Here is a 23934-nt window from a genome sequence, read left to right on the forward strand (position 1 = left end):
AGAGCTATTTCTCCTTAGGGATGACGGGCAAGAGAACCTGTAGAAACAGATTCGTGGTACCACTGGCATCATGATCTACAAAACATGGCACAGGATGAAGCAGCACTAGGAGCAAGCAATTATCCAGCAGATGGAGCTCAGGTGTCAGAAATCTGATGACTGGTTTATTAGTAATAACTGTTTCTAGTAGTTCTAGTTCTTAGGATCCTGGGATAAAATGAAAAATAAAAATAGTACAGAGGACTGCCACTGTGCCTGTTACACAATCCAAAGTAGGTAATAATGGAAGCAGTTTATGGCTATTGAATTCGTGCCCAATTACTGAAGAGTAATTGAACATACTAAATAAACAAAGGGCAGTTTGAGAGATAAATATCAGAAACGGGTTGTAAGTCTTTAGTTCCTTGGTTTTTCTTCTGTAAAATATCATTCCAATCAGTACAAAAACACAGGTTGTCTGAATTAAAAATAAATACATGTGTGCTCTCTTTATATCTCCCTTACCTTATGAATGGACAGTCTCTCTCCCCCTATCCCTTTATAAACATCATATGTGCTGATAAAAATAGAAATGAGTTAATTTCTTCTCATCTTTGATACCTAATCTCACATTTTCAAAAATACGTAGAGAAGTCATCTAAGGACTTTCAGAGGCTATCCAACCTATGAAGGCTAAGATGATCCTCTACCCTCGATGTGTTCAGTTTGGACTTGGTACCTCCATCTCAGTCTGCCACTTCACTGTGGTCACACTTTACCTGAAGCTAAATTTAAACAATCAATCCAGCTTCTTTTGACTTAATCACCTAGTAACAATCTAGTGTTCAGAAAAGAAAAGGATTTAAAAACATTCCTTTTATCTTTTTGACATATTAAGCAGACAGGAATGTTGCTTAACATTGAGAATTTATATAGAGGGCATTCTTTTTTAAAATCAATCCTTGTTTCTCTTTAGGGATGTGTTCTTGTAACTTTTAGAAATTAAACTTTTTGAGACAATTGTTGATTCATATGCAATTGTAAGAAATAACACAGAGATATCCCATGTATCCTTCTCTAGTAACTTTTATTAAGTTAAATTTGCTTATGGCTTTACAATTTACAAAGTACCTTTACATATCTCATTTAATTTTCATGTTATCTTATTTAATCCTGAATCCTGACAATAACTCTAGGAGCTAAGTACTCTTTTGCTCCCGTTTTACACATGAAAAAATGGAGGCTCAAATATTTTACTTGATTTGTATACGATCTCAAAGGCAGTAAGTAGCGAAACTGAGGCACTAACTCAGATTTTCTTGTTTTTTTTTTTTTTTTGCTTAAATTCCATGTACTTTCCTTTATATCACATGAATTTATTGCAACCTGATTTTTTTCCAAATTAGAAATACGTTGACAATTACATTTGAAAACGTAGAAGACTTCAAAAAATAAAAAAAGGAGGAAAAATTAAAAACCATAAAAGTAGGTGTTTCTTAGAGTAAAAAATCTGCTACATGGACAGCACTTAATGAGTAAACAGTTTTTGTCTTTTTTTTTTAGTTAATGAGAAATCATTTATATACTTTACCCTTTTGGCCATCAATACACTGGATTAATTGTATTTGATAATATTTATACTACTGAGAAGAAACAATGTTTCTGAAATTAATTTCCTAAAATAGGAAAGGTAGATTTAAAGCAGGTATGATAATTATAAGTATATCAAGACTGTAATAGTAAAGGCAGAACAAGTACCAGTCGTCATGGATTTTGATCTTCTCCTCGACATGTCATTTAAGTGTTTATTAGTCTATCAACTCTCAGGAAAAAGATTTTTTGACAAGAAGTTATCAAATGCAGACTCACCACTGTGACTGGATGATGTTTTTCCACAACGACGGAGCTCACGGGAGGAGAAACTCCCATTATAGCTAAACTGCTACTGATTCTATTTTTTGAAGCAAAATCACATCTCCCTGTGATCCGGGCTGTGATTGTTTTTCCAGCTTTCTGTTGTGCTGATGTCACAACCCTGGGCCCATACTAAAAAACAAAAAAATATTCAGTTGGTAGAAAATCCATGGCAAAATTTATGGTACTTTTGCTTCTATAACTTATAAAGAAAATACGCAGGCACTTAAAATAATTGTATATGCAACCAACTCTAACATGGGGAAAAATTTTTAAATAATAAGGCAAAAAGCAAAACATAAAACCAAGCACCCCAAACACCCCTTTAACCTTGGTATACCAACTATTTTATAGGATATTAGGAACTTCTAAAACTTTATTCTGAAATAATTATAGATTCATAGGAAGTTGCAAAGAGAGCATAGAGAGGTCCTGTGTATTCTTCACCCAGTTTCCTGCAATGATTACATCTTATATAATTACAGTATAATTACAATGTCAAAACCAGGAAGCTGATGTTGGAATGATGCCTGGGTATAGATCTATGTCACTTTATCACATGTGTAGATTCCTGTAACTATCACTGCAATCAAGATACAGAACTATTCCATCACCACAATGCTCACCCTTGTGCTGTCCTTTCTTTAGAGTCATACCCATCTCCCTTCCCAAACAATCCCTAATTCTTGAACCGCTAATCTGTTTTATGAACTTCTGACCCTTATGGATAAATCATCATTACTCATATGCTTTTGTGTCCTCCCCTTTTTCTTATGGCATTGTTAATATACTTTTTTTTATGGATAGAGACCAGCTATCATTTTTTTGAATTTTATTTATTTTTATACAGCAGGTTCTTATTAGTTATCTATTTTATACATGAGACCAGCTATCATTTTTAATGAGGTTTTTATATCAACAAACTGCAGTTTAACTGTCCCAGTTCTTTTCCTATTATATATAGCAAACTTTTGTAATTAAAAAAAAAAAAAAAGGATTTTTCTTTTTTTTTTGGCCGCACCACACGGCTTGTGGGATCTTAGTTCCCCGACCCGGGGTGGAACCCGGGCCCTCAGCAGTGAAAGCGCAGAGCCCTAACCACTGGACCACCAAGGAATTGCTGGATTTTCCTTTTCCTTTGAGAGTTATTTGTAGAATGTATTGCAAAAAGCGAGATGATCATATCAAAAGATAATGTCAGGTTTTACAGTTTCTGTTGCTGACCGCTGGACAGCACATCAGAAAGATTACATTCACATCAGGAGTAATACATACAGGTACTCATTTTTTTTTTTCATGATCAACTAATTACATTAGCTGGGCAAAAATCAAAAGGAGTAAGAAAAAAAAAGGGAAATGACGTATTTAAAAAACCCCAATATTTGTATCTTAATATCTGACATGGAAACAGTGCAGATTATTGGTTGAGAGTACAGGGCTCTGAAGCCAGATTGTCAAAGTCTGAATTACAACTGCATTAGTAATTGTGTCCACTGGCAAGTTACTCTCCCTAAGCCTCAATTTCCTCATTTATGAAACAGGGAGAGAAGGCCCAACTGACTAATGCTACCCTTTCACTTTCTGTTCAGATGAAGAGCAAAGTTAGAAGAGAAACTTTACTGAATAGCTTAAAAATCCAATTAAAACCCCTCGATTATTTCAAATGGAGTTAGAAAAAGTAAAGTGCCATCTATTGTTCAACTTTGTGAACTGCAATAGTACATTTGCTTGTATAACTGCCTAATATATTTATGTATTTTCAGTAAACGTGCTGCCGAAGCGAGCACATATGTTTTTTGAAAATATTTTCCACCATGAAATTCTGATATTTTATTTAACATACTGATGATGTCTGCAGAAAGGAAATAATTTTACAGGTGAAAATATTCTTTCACTAGAATGGTAATCCTCCCTTCTCCAGTTATTTGTCTCCTGATTCTCTGCAGTTTACTTTCTACACACACCTCCGTTTAGCTACTGGAAATTACTGAAGAAGACTAGAAAAAGTTTTGAATGTTCATAGGAAGCCTCTGTGATTCAAATGAAGAGAAAGACAGCCAGGCCTGGATCACAAATCTCTCTTCTTTTCCTGTTCCCAACAATAATGGTTTCATGTAAGGTAAGTAATCCAAGTAATGTATTTGTTTTTGCTTTTGTCAATATGGTTCTTTTTAAAAACAAGAAGACACATTTGAGGTAAATCTGAGTATTTTAATTAAATAAGAAAGGAAGAAAACTAGCATGGCACTTACAGATTGATTTACTTGTGATTATCCTTTCTCTCTAACCCTAAATGCTGTACTTATGTGAATGAAATTGAATGGGTGTCTGTTTTGAAGGAGCAGGATGTAGTTGGAGGGGTGGGGGAAGAAGAAGGGCTGTCTATATAATATTGTGTTTTTCAGGTTTCAAAGACTTCAAAATTATCTCAGGTGACCAAACTGTTTCAAAAAATAAAAAGGGTGGTAAGTATACTCATTCATTCGGTTCTCCTTATGCATGTTCAGATTCAGATATAAACCCAGATGTACAAATGGTGTAGTCATATTTTAAGAAGGGAATTTTGAAAAATCTAGCTCTTTGTGTAATCTGGATATGCAACATGAATGACAAACCAGAAATTTAAATAAATACTCACTGTGTTTATTTAAATGAGATCATCAGTATAGGATCACACTTCAAAATGTGTAATCATGAAAAATAAACACAGCTTGAACGCATGTCAGGGTTGAATTTTAGTGTCTTATTTCTACATCAAAACTCCCCCACACATTCAAATTTCTCTTGTCATATTTAAGAAATGCAAAATAGCAAATCTCAACATGTTTTTCCCCAAAGTTAGTAGCTTCCAAAAGGCAGACATTCAAGGGACTTCCCTGGTGGCGCAGTGGTTAAGAATCTGCCTGCCAATGCAGGGGTCACGGGTTCGAGCCCTGGTCTGGGAAGATCCCACATGCCGTGGAGCAACTAAGCCTGTGCGCCACAACTACTGAGCCTGTGCTCTACAGCCTGTGAGCCTGAAGCCCGCGTGCCTAGAGCCCGTGCTCCACAACAAGAGAAGCCACCGCAATGAGAAGCCCACGCACCACAAGGAAGAGTAGCCCCTGCCCGCCGCAACTAGAGAAAGCCCGCGCGCAGCAATGAAGACCCAACTCAGCCAAAAATAAATTAAAAAAAAAAAAGAAAAGCAAAAGGCTGGAATACTTCAGATGACCAATTGTCTGGCTGACTCAATACGTCCCTTAGCTGCAGAGAGCTGCCTAGCACTACGGCACCTTCTAATGGCCTGCGTAACTCTTTTTTTTTTTTTTGGGGGTGCTGCATTGGGTCTTAGTTGCAGCACACGGGATCTTCATTGAGGTACGTAGGCTTCTCTCTAGTTGAGGTGCGTGGGCTCAGCAGTTGTGGCACGCGGGCTTAATTGCCCCATGGCATGTGGGATCTTAGTTCCCCAACCAGGGATCGAACCCATGTCCCCCTGCATTGGAAGGCAGATTCTTAACCACTGGACCTCCAGGGTAGTCCCTGTAACTCATAGTTAAGACCTAAAACCTACTCTGCGATCTTCCTTTCTCTCATGTAAGTCGTTAGGGTCAGGGAGGAGAGGGAGACAAGCAAATCTGAATCATCCCAGCACCTTTATAGAACTGTACATGCCTTTGTGCCAGATCCAAGCCAGGGTAGGGAAGAAGGGCATAGGGTTTTTTTAAAAAAAAGCCCTACAGAGGTGAGTCTGATAAGCTTGGCCTGTATCCCTGTGCCCTTCACTTGAGAGACACTGAAGAATACAGGTTTAACAACAGGAGGATGAGAAGTCAGAACCACAATATGCATATTAATAGCTTGATTAATTTAACTTCAGGTAAATTCTCCCACAAATACACCATCCTCATTCAGTACTCTTCCCCCTCTATGGACTCCTCTATTAGCAGCTAGTGACTTTAGGAAGAACAATTCCTATCTTCATTCCAATTATAAATGAAAACTTAAAACCTAATCAAGATGGAGTCACTACAGAGTAGTGTTAATATGTCTGCATCCAGGAAAAGGGAAGCTGTAGTCAAATAAGAATATATAAAAATGCCATTAGCCTCCTAAGCCCTTGAAAATACCCACTAATTTCCTTTAAAATTAAAAAGTTCTTCATTTTTGTTTAATTATCACTACTGTAATCGAATTTTCAAGTATTATTTTCATTACAAATTCATGTTTTAGCTACTTTGTGTATTAAATGTTTTCTGTGGATTGGCCCAAAGACCATATAGACTTTTTTCTCCATGGGAAAATATGTTCTGAGTTCAAAATAGCCAGTATACAAACAAGTTTGGAACCCTTTTCCCAACATAGGCACCTGAGTTAACTGTACTGACCATTTCTTCCTGTGTAGCGGAAGCTGTAGCTGTCGATGCAGCGCCATGAGGAGCAGAAACAGGAAGGTGAACAGCGGAAGTGGAAGCAGCCCCGGCAGGAGTGATGGAAGCGGCAGAGGGAAAGGCAGCAGTGCAGGTGGCTCCCAGGGCTGCCGCTGGCGGGGATGGCGGCACTGCAGTCGCTGAGGGCATCGGAGGAGCTGAAGGATCCAAATGAGAAGAATGTTCTTTTCCTTGAACACCAGGACCACACTCTTCCCTTTTATTATTGGTGAAGTCTGGCCCTATAAATCACAAATTAATTCCATTAACACTCTTCCAAGTTAAGATTACTTTTATCTTCCCAACAATGAAAATACATAATCTCTAAAATGTGGTCCAACAGAAATCTAGAAATGTGTCATATACTGGATATGTTAACACTGTTCGGTTAATGGAGTTTGTCAGTGTTAACTGGTTAATGTCAGCATTAACCACTAAGGACTTCAGACCAGTTCCTTCAACATGTGAAAGCTAATGAATGATTTGCTCTCTTATATAAAAAAATAAATTATGTACTCAGCTGGGACCTTACAACCACTATAATAATATGGTCACATTGTGCCTAAAGATTTATGTTCTTTGCATTATTTAATACAACTATCCTGATAAATGGCCTGGTATTTAGATCTTCAGAATAATTTTCTGATATCACCATACCCTCTTCATTTACCGTCTATTGCTCTTAGCCTAACAAAGCCAATGTATTCTTAATTCTTGATTTTTTCAGCCAACAATAATAAATCAATAAGTAACACTAAAATCTTTACTTTTGATACTGTAAAAGAAATGAGTTCTTGCAGGTAGATTATATGTCATGAATTAAGAGCATATTTGCACACTTAACTGATTTTAGTGACACAGATATAGAAACCTTCCCTCAAAACTGAACCTTAATCTTAGATTAAAGGAATAAATAACGTCAGCTTCCAGAAGCCAGGAGGAAGAGTCCTATTCTAGATTTTCCACCCCCAGTATTAGAATTTGGTTAAAATTTCCATTTAAGACTAGATCTTTGGGGCTTCCCTGGTGGCGCAGTGGTTAAGAATCCGCCTGCCAATGATAGGGGACATGGGTTCGATCCCTGGTCCGGGAAGATCCCATATGCCACGGAGCAACTAAGCCTGTGAGCCACAACTACAGAGCCTGCGCTCTAGAGCCCGCGAGCCACAACTACAGAGCCCGTGCGCCACAATTACTGAAGCCCACACGCCTAGAGCCTGTGCTCCGCGACAAGAGAAGCCACCGCAATAAGAAGCCCGCGCACCGCAACTAGAGAAAGCCCGTGTGCATCAACGAAGACCCAACATAGCCAAAAATAAATAAAATATATCAATTAAAAAAATAAAAGACTATATCTTCCTGGTACCAAACATCAGGGTGAGGATTTCAATATTCAGTCACTGAGATGTTTCAGAATATATGAATAGAGGGCATTATGTAGCCCTATGTTGAAAAGGTTTTCCATGTTGTCCTCATTCCAGAAATTCCAGAAATTTGGACTTCTGTATAAGTTCCATCCAGAAACTTGGACTTCTGTATGAGTTCTTGTCTTAGACTATCTTTATATAAAATAGAGCAATAGTTACTTCATTAACAAAGTTGAATGAGGATTATAATGCATAGGTCCTTTGAAATAATTTGATGAAAGAGATGAATTCAACATAAAATACTGCTTTTGCTTTGAAAACAAAACACACACATACACACTGAGTTTTAACATGTTTTTCATAGAAAGTGACTGATTGTCTCTCTTTTTAGGTGGGTGGCAGACTTATCAGATGTGGAACCAGTATAGTAATTATTCTCGCTTTAACTGGGTATGTTTTTCAGTTGGAAAGCATTTTTCTACTGTTCCTAAAACTACTTTAAAAATTGGCAGGTATCCCTTTAAAGGCCATTTGTATTGAGATATTTTGTCTACCTCTATAGACACTTTTATCCAAGCTATAGAAACTTTTATCCAAGCTATAAGATTTATTAGGATATTTTACAACATGAGATGCACGGCAGATTATGGCTAGCAGAGAATCAGAAGAGACAAAAAAAAATCAAATATTTATTTTGCTCTAACAAGTACAGCAGTACATTAGAAACACTGTATTATTAAAATCTGCATTATAAAAAACAATTGCTTTAAGGGGGCCAGAAGTAATTTTTTTTTTCTTGTGAGAATTTTTTAAAAAATAAATTTATTTATTTTTTAAATTTACTTTTGGCTGCCTTGGGTCTTCGTTGCTGTGCATGGGCTTTCTCTAGTTGTGGTGAGCAGGGGCTACTCTTCATTGCGGTGTGCGGGGTTCTCATTGCGGTGGCTTCTCTTGTTGCAGAGCATGGGCTCTAGGTGCACAGGCTTCAGTAGTTGTGGCATGCGGGCTCAGCAGTTGTGGCATGCAGGCTCTAGAGCACAGGCTCAGTAGTTGTGGTGCACGGGCTTAGTTGCTCTGCAGCATGTGGGATCTTCCCAGACCAGGGCTCGAACCCGTGTCCCTGCATTGGCAGGTGGATTCTTAACCATTGGGCCACCAGGGAAGTCCCTCTTGTGAGAATTTTTAAAAATTGATTTTAATAGCTGTTATTAAAATGCCACAAGACAAATATCACAGAGCAAATCCAGCATTACATTACACTGAACTTTTGCCTTTGGTAGCTCCATCAACACTAGTGTGTACTGCTAACATGTGTCTTACTAGTCCTGTTATCTTTATTCCCCATTGTTATGGTAAACAAAGCACAAGGGGACTTCCCTGGCAGTCCAGTGGTTAAGACTCCGTGCTTCCAATGCAGGGGGTGCAGGTTCGATCCCTGGTCGGGGAACTAGGATCCCACATGCCGCATGGCACGGCCAAAATTAAACAAAACAAAACAAAGCAAAGCACAAGGCCATTCAAAACAGCTGGGATCCCGGAACCTGGCATTAGCTGCAGATGACAGTAGACTTAAAAGCAACAGGAGCAAAATAAATCATGTTGTATAATTATCAGAATACATTTTCTCCAAGTCCTGTTATGGATATTTGCCTGTAGAGACATAGCTGTATTTGAACTTAAAATTTAAGATGGTAAATTTATTAAGGTGGTAAAACACTGTCCTAAGTAAATTCGTAACCTTCTTAAGTAGGTTATGAGAAATAGATTTCTTGCAATTGAATGTAGCAAGGTCTAATGATTATAATTTCTCACTGTACTTGTGAAACCCAGTATCTGTTACAAGTAGATAATTAAATTCTTCAATTTAATACATACAACTTGCTAACAATTACAACCGAAAGCAGACTATCCAATCATTGGGGACGGTAAGTTTGTTTTTAGCATTAATACTCAATTAAAAAACAATTTACTAGAGAAATCAAGTACTTATTTGGGTATTAGCAAGATAAACCATTCAGCCTCAAGATTCTATGATTCTAAGTTTCTAACTTGCATGTGGGCCACACACCATGACTGCTTCAGAAAGAAAACGATTTGCCTTAACTCACTACTGTCCACAGTGCGCACAATTGAAATAAAAACTGTTTGTTGATGCTTTAAAATGAGGGCATAACAAGCACAGACAAGTTATTCACAGGACTGAAATCATATTAATGATGGTACAAAATGAAACTGTCTCGATAAATAAACTGAGTTTCAAACAGGATTTAATATGAGGAAATACTGCAAAAATGTTCAATGCTTACATGAAACTTTGGAGGCTGACTTAAGACTGCAATAATTATATCATGAGTATCCTCTTACATGTTAAAGTATTTTTTGTCTTTTAAAGTGCTTTCAATTATATTTCACTGCATTCTCACAAGAACCCTCTATGAAGCAGGTAAGGAAGATTTATATTATCTTCTTTGTTCAGAGAAGAAAACTAAAACCCAGTGAGGAAAATAGGCCTTCTTGTAAATTGGTGGCAAAGCTGTTCTAAGCCATGTGGATGATAAAAGCCACTCAGATCCTAGCCAATATATGGACCTTTCTTGACATAGAATTATTTTACTCAACTTCTATAGATAGGCCTATATTTATATTTGTTGAAAATGAGTTTTAGTTGAGGACTCTCTTGCACTGGAAGACAAGCAATTATTTAAAAATGGGAAACCATGAATAGACAAGAAATATTTAATAATGAAAACAGTCTAAGGAATTTGGCTACTTAGAAAAAAACAGAAATGAAATTTTATACTTAAAGGCATTACCATTATAGTTAAAAAAGCCTCAAAATAATGTTATACATTCAAAGCATTATTATAACATTGAGCCTAAATACTTGAGTTAACAGTTTACTTGATCAGATATAAGATACTGTAAGTAACCATGACTGAGAGAATTTTCATGGCAGATTTAAAACTGGATATAACACCATGATATTAAAAATAGCAGTGCCTGGATAAGACATAGGTACTGCAGAAAATTAGTACTGCAGACCACACCAATCACTGAAATCTCCTCAAATCCTTTTTCAAAGTAGGCAGAGAATCTTAAACAAAATACTAACCTGTATCACCTCTGTTTTGAAATATAGTCATGGCTTCAAGATTTAATGCACATACACCCCTCATGAAAGCTTTCTTCATGGAATCTTCAAAGTGCTCTTTTTCATGCTGCATCCTTTGGATCTCAGCTTTTGCATTTTCCAAAACTCCAGATAACTAAAACCAGGAAAATTTTTAAAAAGAAGAGAAAAAAATTGAGACACAAGGAAGACTATCTATTGTTTAAAAAAAAAAAAAGAGACTTATACTGTGAAGTTATTTTTGTGTGAAATACTAAAATCACTTTACCACATACCTCTTCTGCTGTGTCTCAATTTATTTTAAAAGATGCATCTAACCTCTATTGTCTCCATCAACAAACCATTTTCATTCCTAACCATAAAGTCAAGGTTTAAACAAAGGGAATTTTACACCAGTCCCAATCCTGATTGATGTGTTCTAATTATACAAAATGATGTTATTTCTCACCATAAAATTTTTATGTAGGATACTAAACAAAATATATTAAGAGCCCCAAACAGCCCTCACCCCTTCAGAAAAAAATAACTAAATGCCTGCAACAGTAACAGATTTTTCTTTTTTTTTTTTACTAGATGTTATCTATAGAATTTAAAGTGCAAAGTGCCATTAGGTACAACACTTTCCCACAGACCAAATCTAAAGGGACTGCATGGGACTTCCCTGGTGGCGCAGTGGTTAAGAATCCGCCTGCCGATGCAGGGGACATGGGTTCGAGCCCTGGTCCGGGAGGATCCCACATGCCGCGGAGCAGCTAAGCCCGTGTGCCACAACTACTGAAGCCCCTGTGCCTAGAGCCTGTGCTCTGCAACTAGAGAAGCCACCGCAATGAGAAGCCTGCGCACCGCAACGAAGAGTAGCCCCCGCTCTCCGCAACTAGAGAAAGCCCAGCGCAACAATGAAGACCCAATGCAGCCAAAAATAAAAAATAAATTAAAATAAATTAAAAAAAATAAAAAAATAAAGGGACTGCATTTTTTTGCATGTCATTTTCAATTGCAGAAAATTATTTGCATAATAAAACTTTAAGAATTTAGTGTTATAATGATGAAAAAATTTTTTTTCCTCTTAATATTTGATTTCAAGAGGCCTACTGCATTCTTTAGTATGGTTTTTATCTTCATTTTGGGTCTCAAACGTTTTCCCATGGAAACAATGTTAGTATTATTGTTATAAGTCTAAATAACTTCAATTTATATACAACCACTTTATACCAACCTTATAAAAACATAGTATATTTAAAATAACATCAGGATAAACACTTTTGTTTTTGGTCTTTATTTCTGGCTAAATAAAGGCCAAAAGAAGCCTAAGAATGTATGCTTTCTTAGAGATGTAAGGATCTGTGGCTGATTTACATTTCCAAGAGAAATGTACATGCAAGAGATTTAACATAGGTTTGGAGGTCAAAGTTATAACTATTTAAAAGAACAAATAGTCTGTAAGTCTGACTAGTACTGTTCGTTCCCAGTAGTCTCATTTGAACCACACTGCACTGAATGAAATTGGAGAAATGGGTTACTCTGCCTAACTGTAACCTAACAGTGAGTGATGCTACCCATCTTTTTTATTTTTATTAAAAAAAGTGAAAATAAAACAAAGTTTACCACAGCAACTTTGGCTTCATAGTCATTGGAAATCTGGACACAGACTTCCTCAGCTCTAGCTTGGCAAGCTCGCTCCACCACTTCTTTCCACTGCTTCTGTACTATGGCCCGCCAGCCTCGCCAGACTTTCTTCAGTAAAGTTCTCTGGAAGTACTGGTCAGCTAGTTTACTTTCATAAACCTAAACGAAAGTAATATACAACCTCAAAAACACAGTGGACTGGCAGAATATACTGGCAGTAATAACAAAAAACATAAGCCTGCAGGAAGCAGGGTACATGCGTTATCATTTAATACTGTGTAATCGTGTTCTCATGTGCAGATGGGAGGACAGGCTTAAAGAGGTTAAGCAACCTGCCTAGGTCACACAGGCAGAAAGGGAAAAGCCAAACTTGCCTCATTCCAGAGCCTAAGCTCTTATCCATTACATCATTGCTTTATGCAACTAATCAAGGTAGGGGGGAAACAAAAAAACAAATGAAAGAAAATGAGTTAACTTGCCCCTTGCCATCTTGGTTATGAATTCACATGACCTTTTAGCTGAAAACAGGACTAGGAGCTGGAAGGCAGAAAGGGTGGTGACTGTGGCTCCAGATGGCCCTACTTCCTCTACAGATTGGTGGCCACCACCATAAGCAGATTCATTTAATTTACATACTTTACCATCATATTTAGTACCAAAATGATCCTAGTAGGAACATATGCTATTCTTCTTTTATCAATGAATTTAAATTCTTTTGAAGGAGCATTTCCAATTTTTGATTTTCTTAAAAAATTTTGTTATTCAAAAACTGATGGCAACTTCAACTATTTCAACTAACAGTTGAACATATTCTCATTATGTCACCCAATAAATAACTTTCAAAATATGACTCAGTTTTAAATAGCTCTTTTAAATATGGTTAATGTAGATTTAATCTATTGGGGTTAATTTTTTTAAAAAAGCACTAATAAGTATTCTTAAAGGAGAAATCCTATTCCATGACAGTAACAGCCTTTTCCTTAAATATTAATCTCTTAGACCTAAATGCACAAAGATTACTCCATGACTCACATGGGCATCACATATAAAAAAATTATATATATATATATATAATCTCCATCCCCTACACTCTTTGGGTCTCTGTATTCTGCCTTCTTGTGGGATACATATATACTTTCATACTTTTCTACTTCTGATACAATAATTTACTATTCTCAGCTTATATTTATACTGATATACTGATTCAGCTCACTTAATTAAAATAAAAGATATTCAAGTTTAAATTATATATAAACTAAGGATAATTTTTAAAAAGCTTTATGGACATGGATTTCTTTAATTCTTATTAAGGCAAGTTATGCAACAAACGTTTATGCAATTTTATAATGTATAGATATAGTATTGCCTCTTTATGAAGATGATATATTCAGGCATTTTAGAAGTAGAAATAATATAGGAAGCAAATGATATGCTAAAGGTGATAAATTCATGTGATTACATCCGAAGTCAAATTTGTTAAAGGGGATTCCACCACCAGGACATCTGTAATTTAGGTACAGTCCTTATTAACCTACTATGAAGTAGAAAATGATATATCAATAAGTCTATAAAATATAAGAAGTATTTTTTCCCAAACCATACCAAAATCAAGTTCCTTTAAAACAAGAGTAACATTAAATTGTTAATTCATTTTGACTTATTAAAAAAATCTTTCTTTGACTTGAACAAGAGTTCTAATACATGATTCTAAATGCTTCTGAGTTCAGAAGTCTAATAAGTGTCAGTCAGCTTTTCTTTTTCACACTTACGTCCTGTCTGGATTTGACATGGCTGATTCGCCAGCGGAAGAATGTTCTCATCAACTCTATCCTTTCCTTTTGCTTGCCTATGGCATGAGACAAGCTAGTAATCACCTGTAAACAGCAATTAGTAAAATGGTTTTTTTATATATCAAAAAATGCTAGAATACTTATGGATCACTACTGTATTCATCCAGTTAACCTAATTAAAAAAACTTTCCCATATGAATACACTACTTATCAATGAATGAAGGGGAACAAAAGAGGAAAGAAATCTTCATTATGTGTATCCTGGTAATAATCAATAAAATGTTTATATACAGTATATGAAAATTAATATGATCACTGGAATTTAATTCAAGAAAAACAACCATACATTTGAGAGTTTTACTACATATACAAAATGTTTTTATTCACTAGACTTGAGGGCAGAGACCAGGTTTAAAATATCTTTCTAGTCCCTAAATACCTTCAATACCTTGGATTAGAAGTTTCTCAATAATTGTTTAATGATTTTCTGGATTCAACAAACTCATAAAAGCAAATAATTGTTACACTTTGATGTACTTTTTCAGTGATATTATTCCTGTTCTTTTTTTAAAAAAAAATCTATGAAGGCTTTTAAATCCCGAGATAATATTCTCTCTTATAAAGAACTGAGTAACTGAAATATATATCTAAAAATGGCCCCATTAAAAAGAGATTTGGTAAATTAGGCATATTTACTGAGAGACATTTATTCTGGTTCTTTAAATAATTTTCAAAAGTGGAAAAGGGCAGGAATTCTAAGATACTAGTAATAGTCCATTAAGCTGTGTAGTGGCACGTGGCTGTTCACTTTATTTTCAAAAACTGGACATGCATATATACTCTTTGCGTGCGACACTTTTGAAATAAAAAAAGTAAATTTAATAAAATATTTTAAAGCCTTAGGAGAGAATTTTGAGGGTAATAGAGAAAATGACTAACATTAGTATCTATTGTTTCAAAAAAGCAAACTACGTAAAATGATCAATTTTACACTGCACCCTATAACACCCCCAAAAAAGTATATTTAAAAAAACCGATAATCTTATCTAGTTCATTAAAACAGTGAGTGCTGCATCTGCAGACAAGTAGCTGAGGTGTCTGCTGTGAGTCCCTCTTCTCTGAAGGTCACCATCCTCCTGGGGGAGCTACAGATTTGCTGCCCATCTGCTTTGTTCAAGGTGCCGTTGGGAAGCACAAAATTAGCACAGATTTGAACCCTACTCTCAAGTTCTTTAGAGGCTGACAGAAAGTCAAATAAACAGTGCTCTTGTGCTTATCAACAAAATGAAGGACTTCATTAATGAATAAAGACATATCACAGATAGAATGTGGGATACTTATGCCCCTCCGAAAGGATGGTTTAAAATGTGGGTAATGCTGGTTCCCTGACATTCTCTTAAGGGCAGTTAGGAAGAAAAGATTGGGAAGAAAAAACTAGTGTTCCCACACTTAATATGCACTCTTAAAGCACACCAAACATGATGGCAAAGATAAAATGACATGATCCTGGCACATTTAATGTGAAGAATAAATCTTATTTCTATGCATCTATTTTTCTACCAGTTTCTGAAATGATCTTCCCTTTGTATCTTGTAATGATCTAAACAATCAGTTCCTGGCATTTATTACCTAGCAAGACATTTACTGAATCTCAGTTAAAAAGCAGTATGAAAAAGAAGACCTCATCTTTTCTCCCAATGGAGACTTCATAGGTTTTTTGCAGCTCCTTCAAGCTGTTGATCTGGCTGCACAGTTGTTTTATATCTGCTGCATGCTTTTCTCTCTCTTTTTTCATTTCCATTCGGTGCCAGTCAATAAAATTCAGTCTCCATTTACTTAGTTCAGATATGACGTTTGTCTGAAAAATAAATATACTGACAATTAAGTAGTCTGTTCCTTAATACCGCTTCATAAAATGACACTGAAATTAAGAAAAATTTTTAAAAAATCAGAACAATCAACATAAGAGCTATTAAAAAAAATCCACTAATGAAAACATCTGCAAGTTCAACAGTCACAGCTCTTCTTAGTTCACATTCTCCATACTAAGGACATGATTTTTTTTCCCTATTTTAAGTTACTTTGTATGAAACCTTAGTGTCATTAAAATTTTTTTTAGGTCTCATTCATTAATAAACAGTTCCTTTGTTTACTCAAGGACTTAAATATCCATATTAAGGTGGATCAGAGAAAAAGGAAATGCAGGACTATGGCCTAGGCTGAGCCACAGGACTGGGATATTATTTATATAAAGACGAACAGTGGAAACCATTGGAGTTGATGCTTTCTTCCTCCAAATCATTCATCACAACAGCCACCTTACAACAAATTGCTAAGACTGATCCCTTTTCACCCTACTGACTGGCATAAATAAAAAGACCAAATAATCATGTTATCAAAAATTGGATAACAGTATCAAAAAACTGGGTAACAGTATGGTTAACTGAACATAGGACAATTTTTAAATGGTTGGTGGTACATTACTCCAATGGACTTAACGCCACGATTAGAAGTATGAAACCTGTTCCCTGGGGAAAAATGATAGAAATTATACTAAAAGATTACTTCTAGAATTTAAGGTTCCAAATAATGGAGAAAATATAGATGCCACAAAACTCTCATGACCATAATTTCTCCATATATGTGAATACTCAGCTTAGTTTTCTCAAACTATGTTTCAGAAAAACTGTCATTTTCCCCATTATATTTTAAATAGCAGAAAAACTGCCATTTCTGGATTACTTTGTTTTATTTAGAGACCACTAACATCACCAAAATAAAAATCAATTTTTACTGATTTATCAGTTATACACTGTGGTTGCTATAAGAGTGGCTATAAAATGAATACATGTTGCTAAAATTGGGTCTAATGCTTCATATAAAAGGAAACATTTCCATTAGTCATAGGTACGATGTGGGAAAGGCTCAATAGGTGTCTCTCTCTGTCACACAGACTGAGCCTTTCAAAACATCTCGAAAAGTTCAGTAGCACATGCAGAGCTGTTCCAGCAACTATTTAAAACCTTGCTATTCAAAGTATGGCTTCTGAACCATCACCTGGGAGCTTGTTAGAAATGCACCATCTTAGGGACTTCCCTGGTGGCACAGTGGTTAAGAATCTGCCTCCAGTGCAGGGGACATAGGTTCGAGCCCTGGTCCGGGAAGATCCCACATGCCACGGAGCAACTAGGCCTGTGCTCTAGAGCCTGCAAGCCACAACTACTGAGCCCACGTGCCACAACTACTGAAGCCCAGGAGCCTAGAGCCTGTGCTCCACAACAAGAGAAGCCACCACAATGAGAAGTGCACACACAGCAATGAAGAGTAGCCCCTGCTCACCGCAACTAGAGAAAGCCCATGTGCAGCAATGAAGACCCAATGCAGCCAAAAATAAATAAATAAAACTAAATAAAAAATTTTTAAAAACAGTGGTACAGGTCTAACTATGTGCGTTTCAAAAAAAAAAGAAATGAAAAAAAAAAGAAATCTTGGACCATGGCCAAGACCAACTGAATAAGAAGCTGCAGTTTAACAGAATCCCCAGGTGATTCATATGGACGTTAACGATTGAGAGGCATAGATTTAAGACACTGGACTGATCTAAGGCAACTAAAGTTTTTTTTTTTTTTAACTTTTTAATTCAAAGGAAAGAAGAATAAACAGTGGAATCAAGAGCAAAACTGCTGTACTACATATTAAACAATTGTAAGTGAACACTGTAATACCTTAAGACCTGAACTCCAATGATCAAGCACATTTTCCATCTTTTGAAGGTTTTCATCAGAAATAAGAAAATCGGTCCCAACTACTTCATGGGCATCTATAGGACTAGAATTAGACCTTGGTGAGGGAGAGTCAACTAAAAGATTCGAACTGAAAAAGTCCATAACCAGGTGAGGTGACTTCCTTGGGGACGACACTGGTGATGACCCTAGAAGAAAAGAAAAGTTGGAGTGGTTAGCTAAATTGAAAATAACCCAAATTGGTAAGGAGTTATACTGGAAGCCTACAAGATGTCAGTTATCTATGGAGGCTGAGGAAAATGCAGAGAATGGACTTTCAGTGTACTGAATCTGGCTATTTTAAATTTCAGTATTGTCACTGATTTAGGACTGACCAGCACAAGAAGTCTCCTACACTTCCCTCCCCCACCCACAAATGACCTCTATCCCAAATAAGTATGTTTCATATACCTAGGTATAGCCTGAGCTGAAACTATTATCATTCACATCATCACAGCAACATTTACTAAGTGCTTTTTATGTTCCTGTAATAAAAACGTCATAAGGATTAGCTCATAATACACATTACTCTAAGAAAAAGGTATTATTATCTCCATTTTACTGATGAGGAAACTGAGGTTTAGAAAGGGTTAAGTAATTGACCAAGGTCAGAGTGGCTGTATATAAGTCATTATTACTTTATGTAAAACAATGGGGTGGGTTTTTTTTTAAATTAATTAATTAATTTATTTATTTATTTTTGGCTGTGTTGGGTCCCCGTTTCCACGCGAGGGCCTTCTCCAGTTGCGGCGAACGGGGGCCACTCTTCATTGCGGTGTGCAGGCCTCTCACTATCGCAGCCTCTCTTGCTGCGGAGCACAGGCTCCAGACACGCAGGCTCAGTAGTTGTGGCTCACGGGCCCAGCTGCTCCACAGCATGTGGGATCCTCCCAGACCAGGGCTCGAACCCGTGTCCCCTGCATTGGCAGGCGGACTCTCAACCACTGCACCACCAGGGAAGCCCCTGGGGTGGGTTTTAACACTACTAAAATTCAACACTATAAGAGACTAGTTTAGTTTATCAGACACTCAGTTGTAAGGCACCCTGTGAGCCTTCAACATATAGGTGAGAAATATATGTATCTATATATATGTATGTACATATGTACATCACTCCCACCTCCTTCCCATGTACATGGGGGGTTGGTGTGAGAGCCAGAGCCAGAAAGAGAATTGGTATCTATCTTTAAAAAGCACAAAAATAGGGCTTCCCTGGTGGCGCAGTGGTTGAGAATCCGCCTGCCAACACAGAGGACACGGGTTCGAGCCCTGGTCTGGGAAGATCCCACGTGCCGCGGAGCAACTAGGCCCGTGAGCCACAACTACTGAGCCTCCGCGTCTGGAGCCTGTGCTCCGCAACAAGAGAGGCCGAGATAGTGAGAGGCACGCGCACCGCGATGAAGAGTGGCCCCCGCTTGCCGCAACTAGAGAAAACCCTCGCACAGAAACAAAGACCCAACACAGCCAAAAACAAATAAATAAATAAATAAAAATTAAAAAAAAAAAAGAAGGAAGAAGAGTATTACCGAGTTTTTCTGCCACATATGCAGTTCTATTACACTGCATAATTTCATCCTTACCTATAGCCTTCTGTATGTGAAACTGAATAAAATCTGATGAAACGATCCAGACTTTATAAAAATAAAAACTAAAAAAATAAAAATAAAAAAATAAAAAGCACAAAAATAGAAAAGTTACTATTTTATCACACATGAATATTGGAATTACAGACTATTCATCATAATTTCTCATGTATCTCACACTTTTACTATAAGGGTCCTAATAACCAAGACTGAAGGGCTTTCCTCTTTTCCTTACTGAATGTATCAAAGAATAATCTACTATAGAACTTGTTATTTAAAAGTAAATCTTTCCAGAATACTTTGCAAAAGGGAAAATTGTTCCCTAATACATATATTTTGTGTAAAAAAATGTATCAAAAAATGGTTCAGGCTAGTCATACAATGAAACACTACCTATATGTTCTGAAGATGGTTAAGGAACCCAAAGCAAAAGGCAGAATGACAAAGTACATGAATATTCTCTTTTACTACAATTAGATCTGCACTCAGGGAAAAAGCATGGCTCTGCTTTTTTTTGTTGTTTTTAAATGTATACTCACCTTTTAAAAAATAGCATCAACTTAAGAATTTGGGAGGCTCCAAGTTTTCCATTTATAAGTGAGAAAACTAAAGGATAGAGGCATTTCTTATATAGTGGCTTAAATGGTCCTTACATTAAATAACACTGAATCACATAGTAAGAAAAGTCTATTTTTATTATTCTATGTCAAAGAAAAAGTTTCCGTCTGGTGTTAGTATGCTTTTACAACCTCTTTAACACTTGCTAATCTCACCCTTCAACAAAGAAAAAACAGACTTCACTACTATCACTACTAGTATTCAATCAAAATTTAACAACTTTGTTTTAGTTGCATTTATTTTAACCATTGCTTTCTAATTGTAACAAGTATATATTATTTTTATGTGATAATCAATAATGACAGATATAAATTTTCCTTTTAAAATGGATTTAAGCTAAAAATGAATATATCTAAAGAAAAACACTAAATGATAGGACAGGTGGTATAAAGATGGGACAAAAGTCATTAAGTTTGTACATGGATGCCTGAAAGTTGGGAAATAATGTTCTGGTTTATGAAAAAAATTAAATTGGCCAAAATGATATCCCATTAAATCTTTAAAAATATCTGCCCTTTGGGACTTCCCCGGTGGTCCAGTGGGTAAGACTCCACACTCCCAACACAGGGGGCCCGGGTTCGATCCCTGGTTGGGGAACTAGATCCCTCACGCATGCCACAACTAAAAGATCCCACATGCTGCAACGAAGATCTCACGTGCTGCAACTAAGACCCAGCACAGCCAAAATAAATAAATAAATATTAAAAAAAAAATCTGCCCTCTAATCTAGCAGTTTTAAGAAAAAAATGCCACACATTATAATTATAACCTGTCTTAATTGTAGTATCTGGACATCCTGCAAAATAATTTATTTTTTTTAAAGATTTTTTTGATGTGGACCATTTTTAAAGTCTTTACTGAATTTGTTACAATATCGCTTCTGTTTTTTTTGTTTTTTTGGCTGCAAGGCATGTGGGATCTTAGCTCCCCAACCCAGGATTGAACCTGCACCCCCTGCACTGGAAGGTGAAGTCTTAACCACTGGACTGCCAGGGAAGTCCCCAAAATTATTTTATTTAATTTATTTATTTTTATGAATTTATTTATTTAATTTATTTATTTTTGGCTGCATTGGGTCTTCGCTGCTGCACACGGGCTTTCTCTAGTTGCGGTGAGTGGGGGCTACTCTTCGTTACGGTGCGCGGGCTTCTCACTGCAGCGGCTTCTTTGTTGCGGAGCACAGGCTCTAGGCACGCGGGCTTCAGTAGTTGCAGCATGTGGGCTCAGCAGTTGTGGCTCGCGGGCTCTAGAGCGTGGGCTCAGTAGTTGTGGCGCACGGGCTTAGTTTGCTCCACAGCATGTGGGATCTTCCTGGACCAGGGCTCGAACCCGTGTCCCCTGAATTGGCAGGCAGATTCTCAACCACTGCACCACCAGGAAAGCTCCCAAAATTATTTTAAATAGTATTACTTAATAAATTAGCAATAATAGCATTTAAAAATCCTGCCAATAAGTAATATGCTGCAATTATTCCCCTTACTACATGGATAATATTCACCAAGCACAAAATGTTGTATATTAATAAAAATAAGCTAAGGAAAAGTCATACCGTCTGTCTTTGAATGACTTGAAATATTTAAATCACATCTTTTTCCAACTTCCATCCTCGTTTCTCTTACTGCAGGGCTATTTCCTGCTGAAAAGAAAGAGATTTTTCTTTTAATTAAACCTAACCAGTCTTATGTAGAATGCCTAATCACACACACCTAATTTAAGAAGGTAGCTGTACGCAAGTCAGATTTTAGAACAAGGAAAATACAGTATGCTGGGGATACAGGAACATTAAGACAAAGAATAGGAAGAAAAAAATTTGACTCGAAAAGTCTTATTGTATCATTAATAAGCTCAATTCACCCAAAAAATATGGATGAAAAAGAATTCAGTCTACTAATGGCATTCAATTCACATTAAAAGAGTAAGTGGATGAATGACATTAGAACTTAGAAAAGCTGTCTTATCCTACAACACTGGATATTTCCGGGGCCCACTGCTTTTCACTAGCTGCATTCAAACTAAAGTGACACCAGTTACCCCCAAATAGGGACTTCTTTACTTCCACCTCAGAAACCTTTAGTCAATACATGGCAAAAAGGAAACTGGGAAAAAGACCTCACAAGGATGGCTGTGTCAGAGGCTTACAGAGACTTTGCCAACTTCAACACACCCTATTTATACCAAGCAACGGCAATACCAAGAGTAAAGAGAATGGGATAAAGTTACGTAGTCCATTCTAACCAAGTCTGTTTGTGAATCAGGATATCTAAACTCACTGCATTTTGTTTGCTTAGATCTCAAATCCTTTTTGAAAAGGGCAGAGCATAAACAAATGAATACTATCTTACATGCTAGAAAAGACCAGGGTTCTTAGGTCCCAAGTGATTGCTTTAAGAGAGTATTCAGCACTTTGGGTTTGCTCAGTAGGAAGTGCATATAATCAAAACATGGTCGAGATCACTGATGGAGAATGAATAACTCCAAGGGTCATATCTCTTGAAGATCAACAGAATTTGGGCAGAAAGTGTTCAGTGTTAGTACGTTTCACTGTTAGAAGAAATATGTGTGTTTTGAGGTTCTGGTCCTATTTGTTGATCCAGTGCAGTAGGCTGAGAAGCAACGAAAACTCCATGTCTACAAAGGGAGAGGAACAACAGACACTAGGGCTGTGACTTACCAGAAACCCAAGAGCCTGCTGGCTCTGACCAGGCTGTGTCATGTGCTTCAACAAGGGATCCTTGGAGTTATGCTTATTGTTGATAACTGCCCATTATCAGGGCTGTTTTAGGAGGGCTATCTGCGCCCCTTGAAAGAACACTTGTTTTGAGTGAGCTGTTTGGAACCTCGTATCGAATAAGGAACAGATAGGTAAAAGGAGCTTTATCCTCCTTTCTCTACCTCTCACTCACTCATCTATCAACACACATCCTGGTTTGTGTTAGTTCTCAATTCTGGCAGCGACACAGTTCAAAGATGGGTTCGCCTTTGCGGTAACAATCCAAACAGTCCTCCGGGCCCGTATAAATACTGCTGACAAAGTCCTAGCACATGGTTCATGAACTTAAGGGGTTCTGAGGGCTACCTATAGACCACCTCTAATTCGGGGGCTTGGGCATTTCGTTTCCAGTGTCTCCTGGCATAAAACCATTGTAACAAGTACAGAGATGCAACATACTCCACTAAGAGACATGTAATTGCTACAGTGTTGCTCTAATTTTATGACTTTTCATAAAATAGCTAAACGAAGTTCAAATAAAAATCCAACTGTTATATAAGAGCCAAGAAAAACGTATTAAAATGTAAAATTTCCCCCAAATTATAGTGATACACACTGTTGATTGAGAAGAATCATTGGAGAAGTATTTTCACAATCAAAAGTCAATAGCATTAAAAAACTCAGTAACATCTTAAATGAAGAGACATCTCGAAAAATATACATAACCTGGATTTTGAAGAATATCATCAATTATAGTAGGAATTCTAATATCTGGCACCACTTCTCCCTTAGAATGAGACGGCTGTGAAGCACTTGATTCAATATTTGGAGTCACTATAGCATAACGAAGCAGTTCTTCATACTCTTCCTATGAGAAGCCAACAATAAATAATGTATTATATCCCTGTCACAAGGGACACTCAGGCAAAAGAATGGTAAAGGCACAAAGATGTTCTCTACTTCAGTTCCCAAAACAGTGTGCCTAAACGATAGTAAGGAATGTGTACTTTTGATTTATGTTTT

At 36.8% G+C, this 23934-nt stretch overlaps 1 protein-coding gene across 4 annotated transcripts in view; it reads right to left on the reverse strand.

The window, feature by feature from the left end:
* POC5 (POC5 centriolar protein) overlaps nucleotides 1–23934 on the reverse strand; it is a 35377-nt gene that overhangs the window by 804 nt on the left and 10639 nt on the right. For 2 of the 4 annotated variants that reach the window (XM_061187918.1, XM_061187917.1), the window contains exons 3-11: nucleotides 23638–23779; nucleotides 21751–21837; nucleotides 17944–18149; nucleotides 15900–16076; nucleotides 14198–14302; nucleotides 12408–12587; nucleotides 10785–10938; nucleotides 6264–6547; nucleotides 1849–2025 (exon numbers count right to left, since the gene is read on the reverse strand). In XM_061187918.1, coding sequence (XP_061043901.1) covers nucleotides 1849–2025; nucleotides 6264–6547; nucleotides 10785–10938; nucleotides 12408–12587; nucleotides 14198–14302; nucleotides 15900–16076; nucleotides 17944–18149; nucleotides 21751–21837; nucleotides 23638–23779 — 1512 coding nt within the window. The remainder of the gene's footprint in view (nucleotides 1–1848; nucleotides 2026–6263; nucleotides 6548–10784; nucleotides 10939–12407; nucleotides 12588–14197; nucleotides 14303–15899; nucleotides 16077–17943; nucleotides 18150–21750; nucleotides 21838–23637; nucleotides 23780–23934) is intronic. The other 2 variants (XM_061187919.1, XM_061187920.1) reach the window with 2 other exon arrangements.

The sequence above is a fragment of the Eubalaena glacialis genome, chromosome 4 (genome assembly GCF_028564815.1).
Source record: "Eubalaena glacialis isolate mEubGla1 chromosome 4, mEubGla1.1.hap2.+ XY, whole genome shotgun sequence".
In the NCBI taxonomy this organism is placed as follows: domain Eukaryota; kingdom Metazoa; phylum Chordata; class Mammalia; order Artiodactyla; family Balaenidae; genus Eubalaena; species Eubalaena glacialis.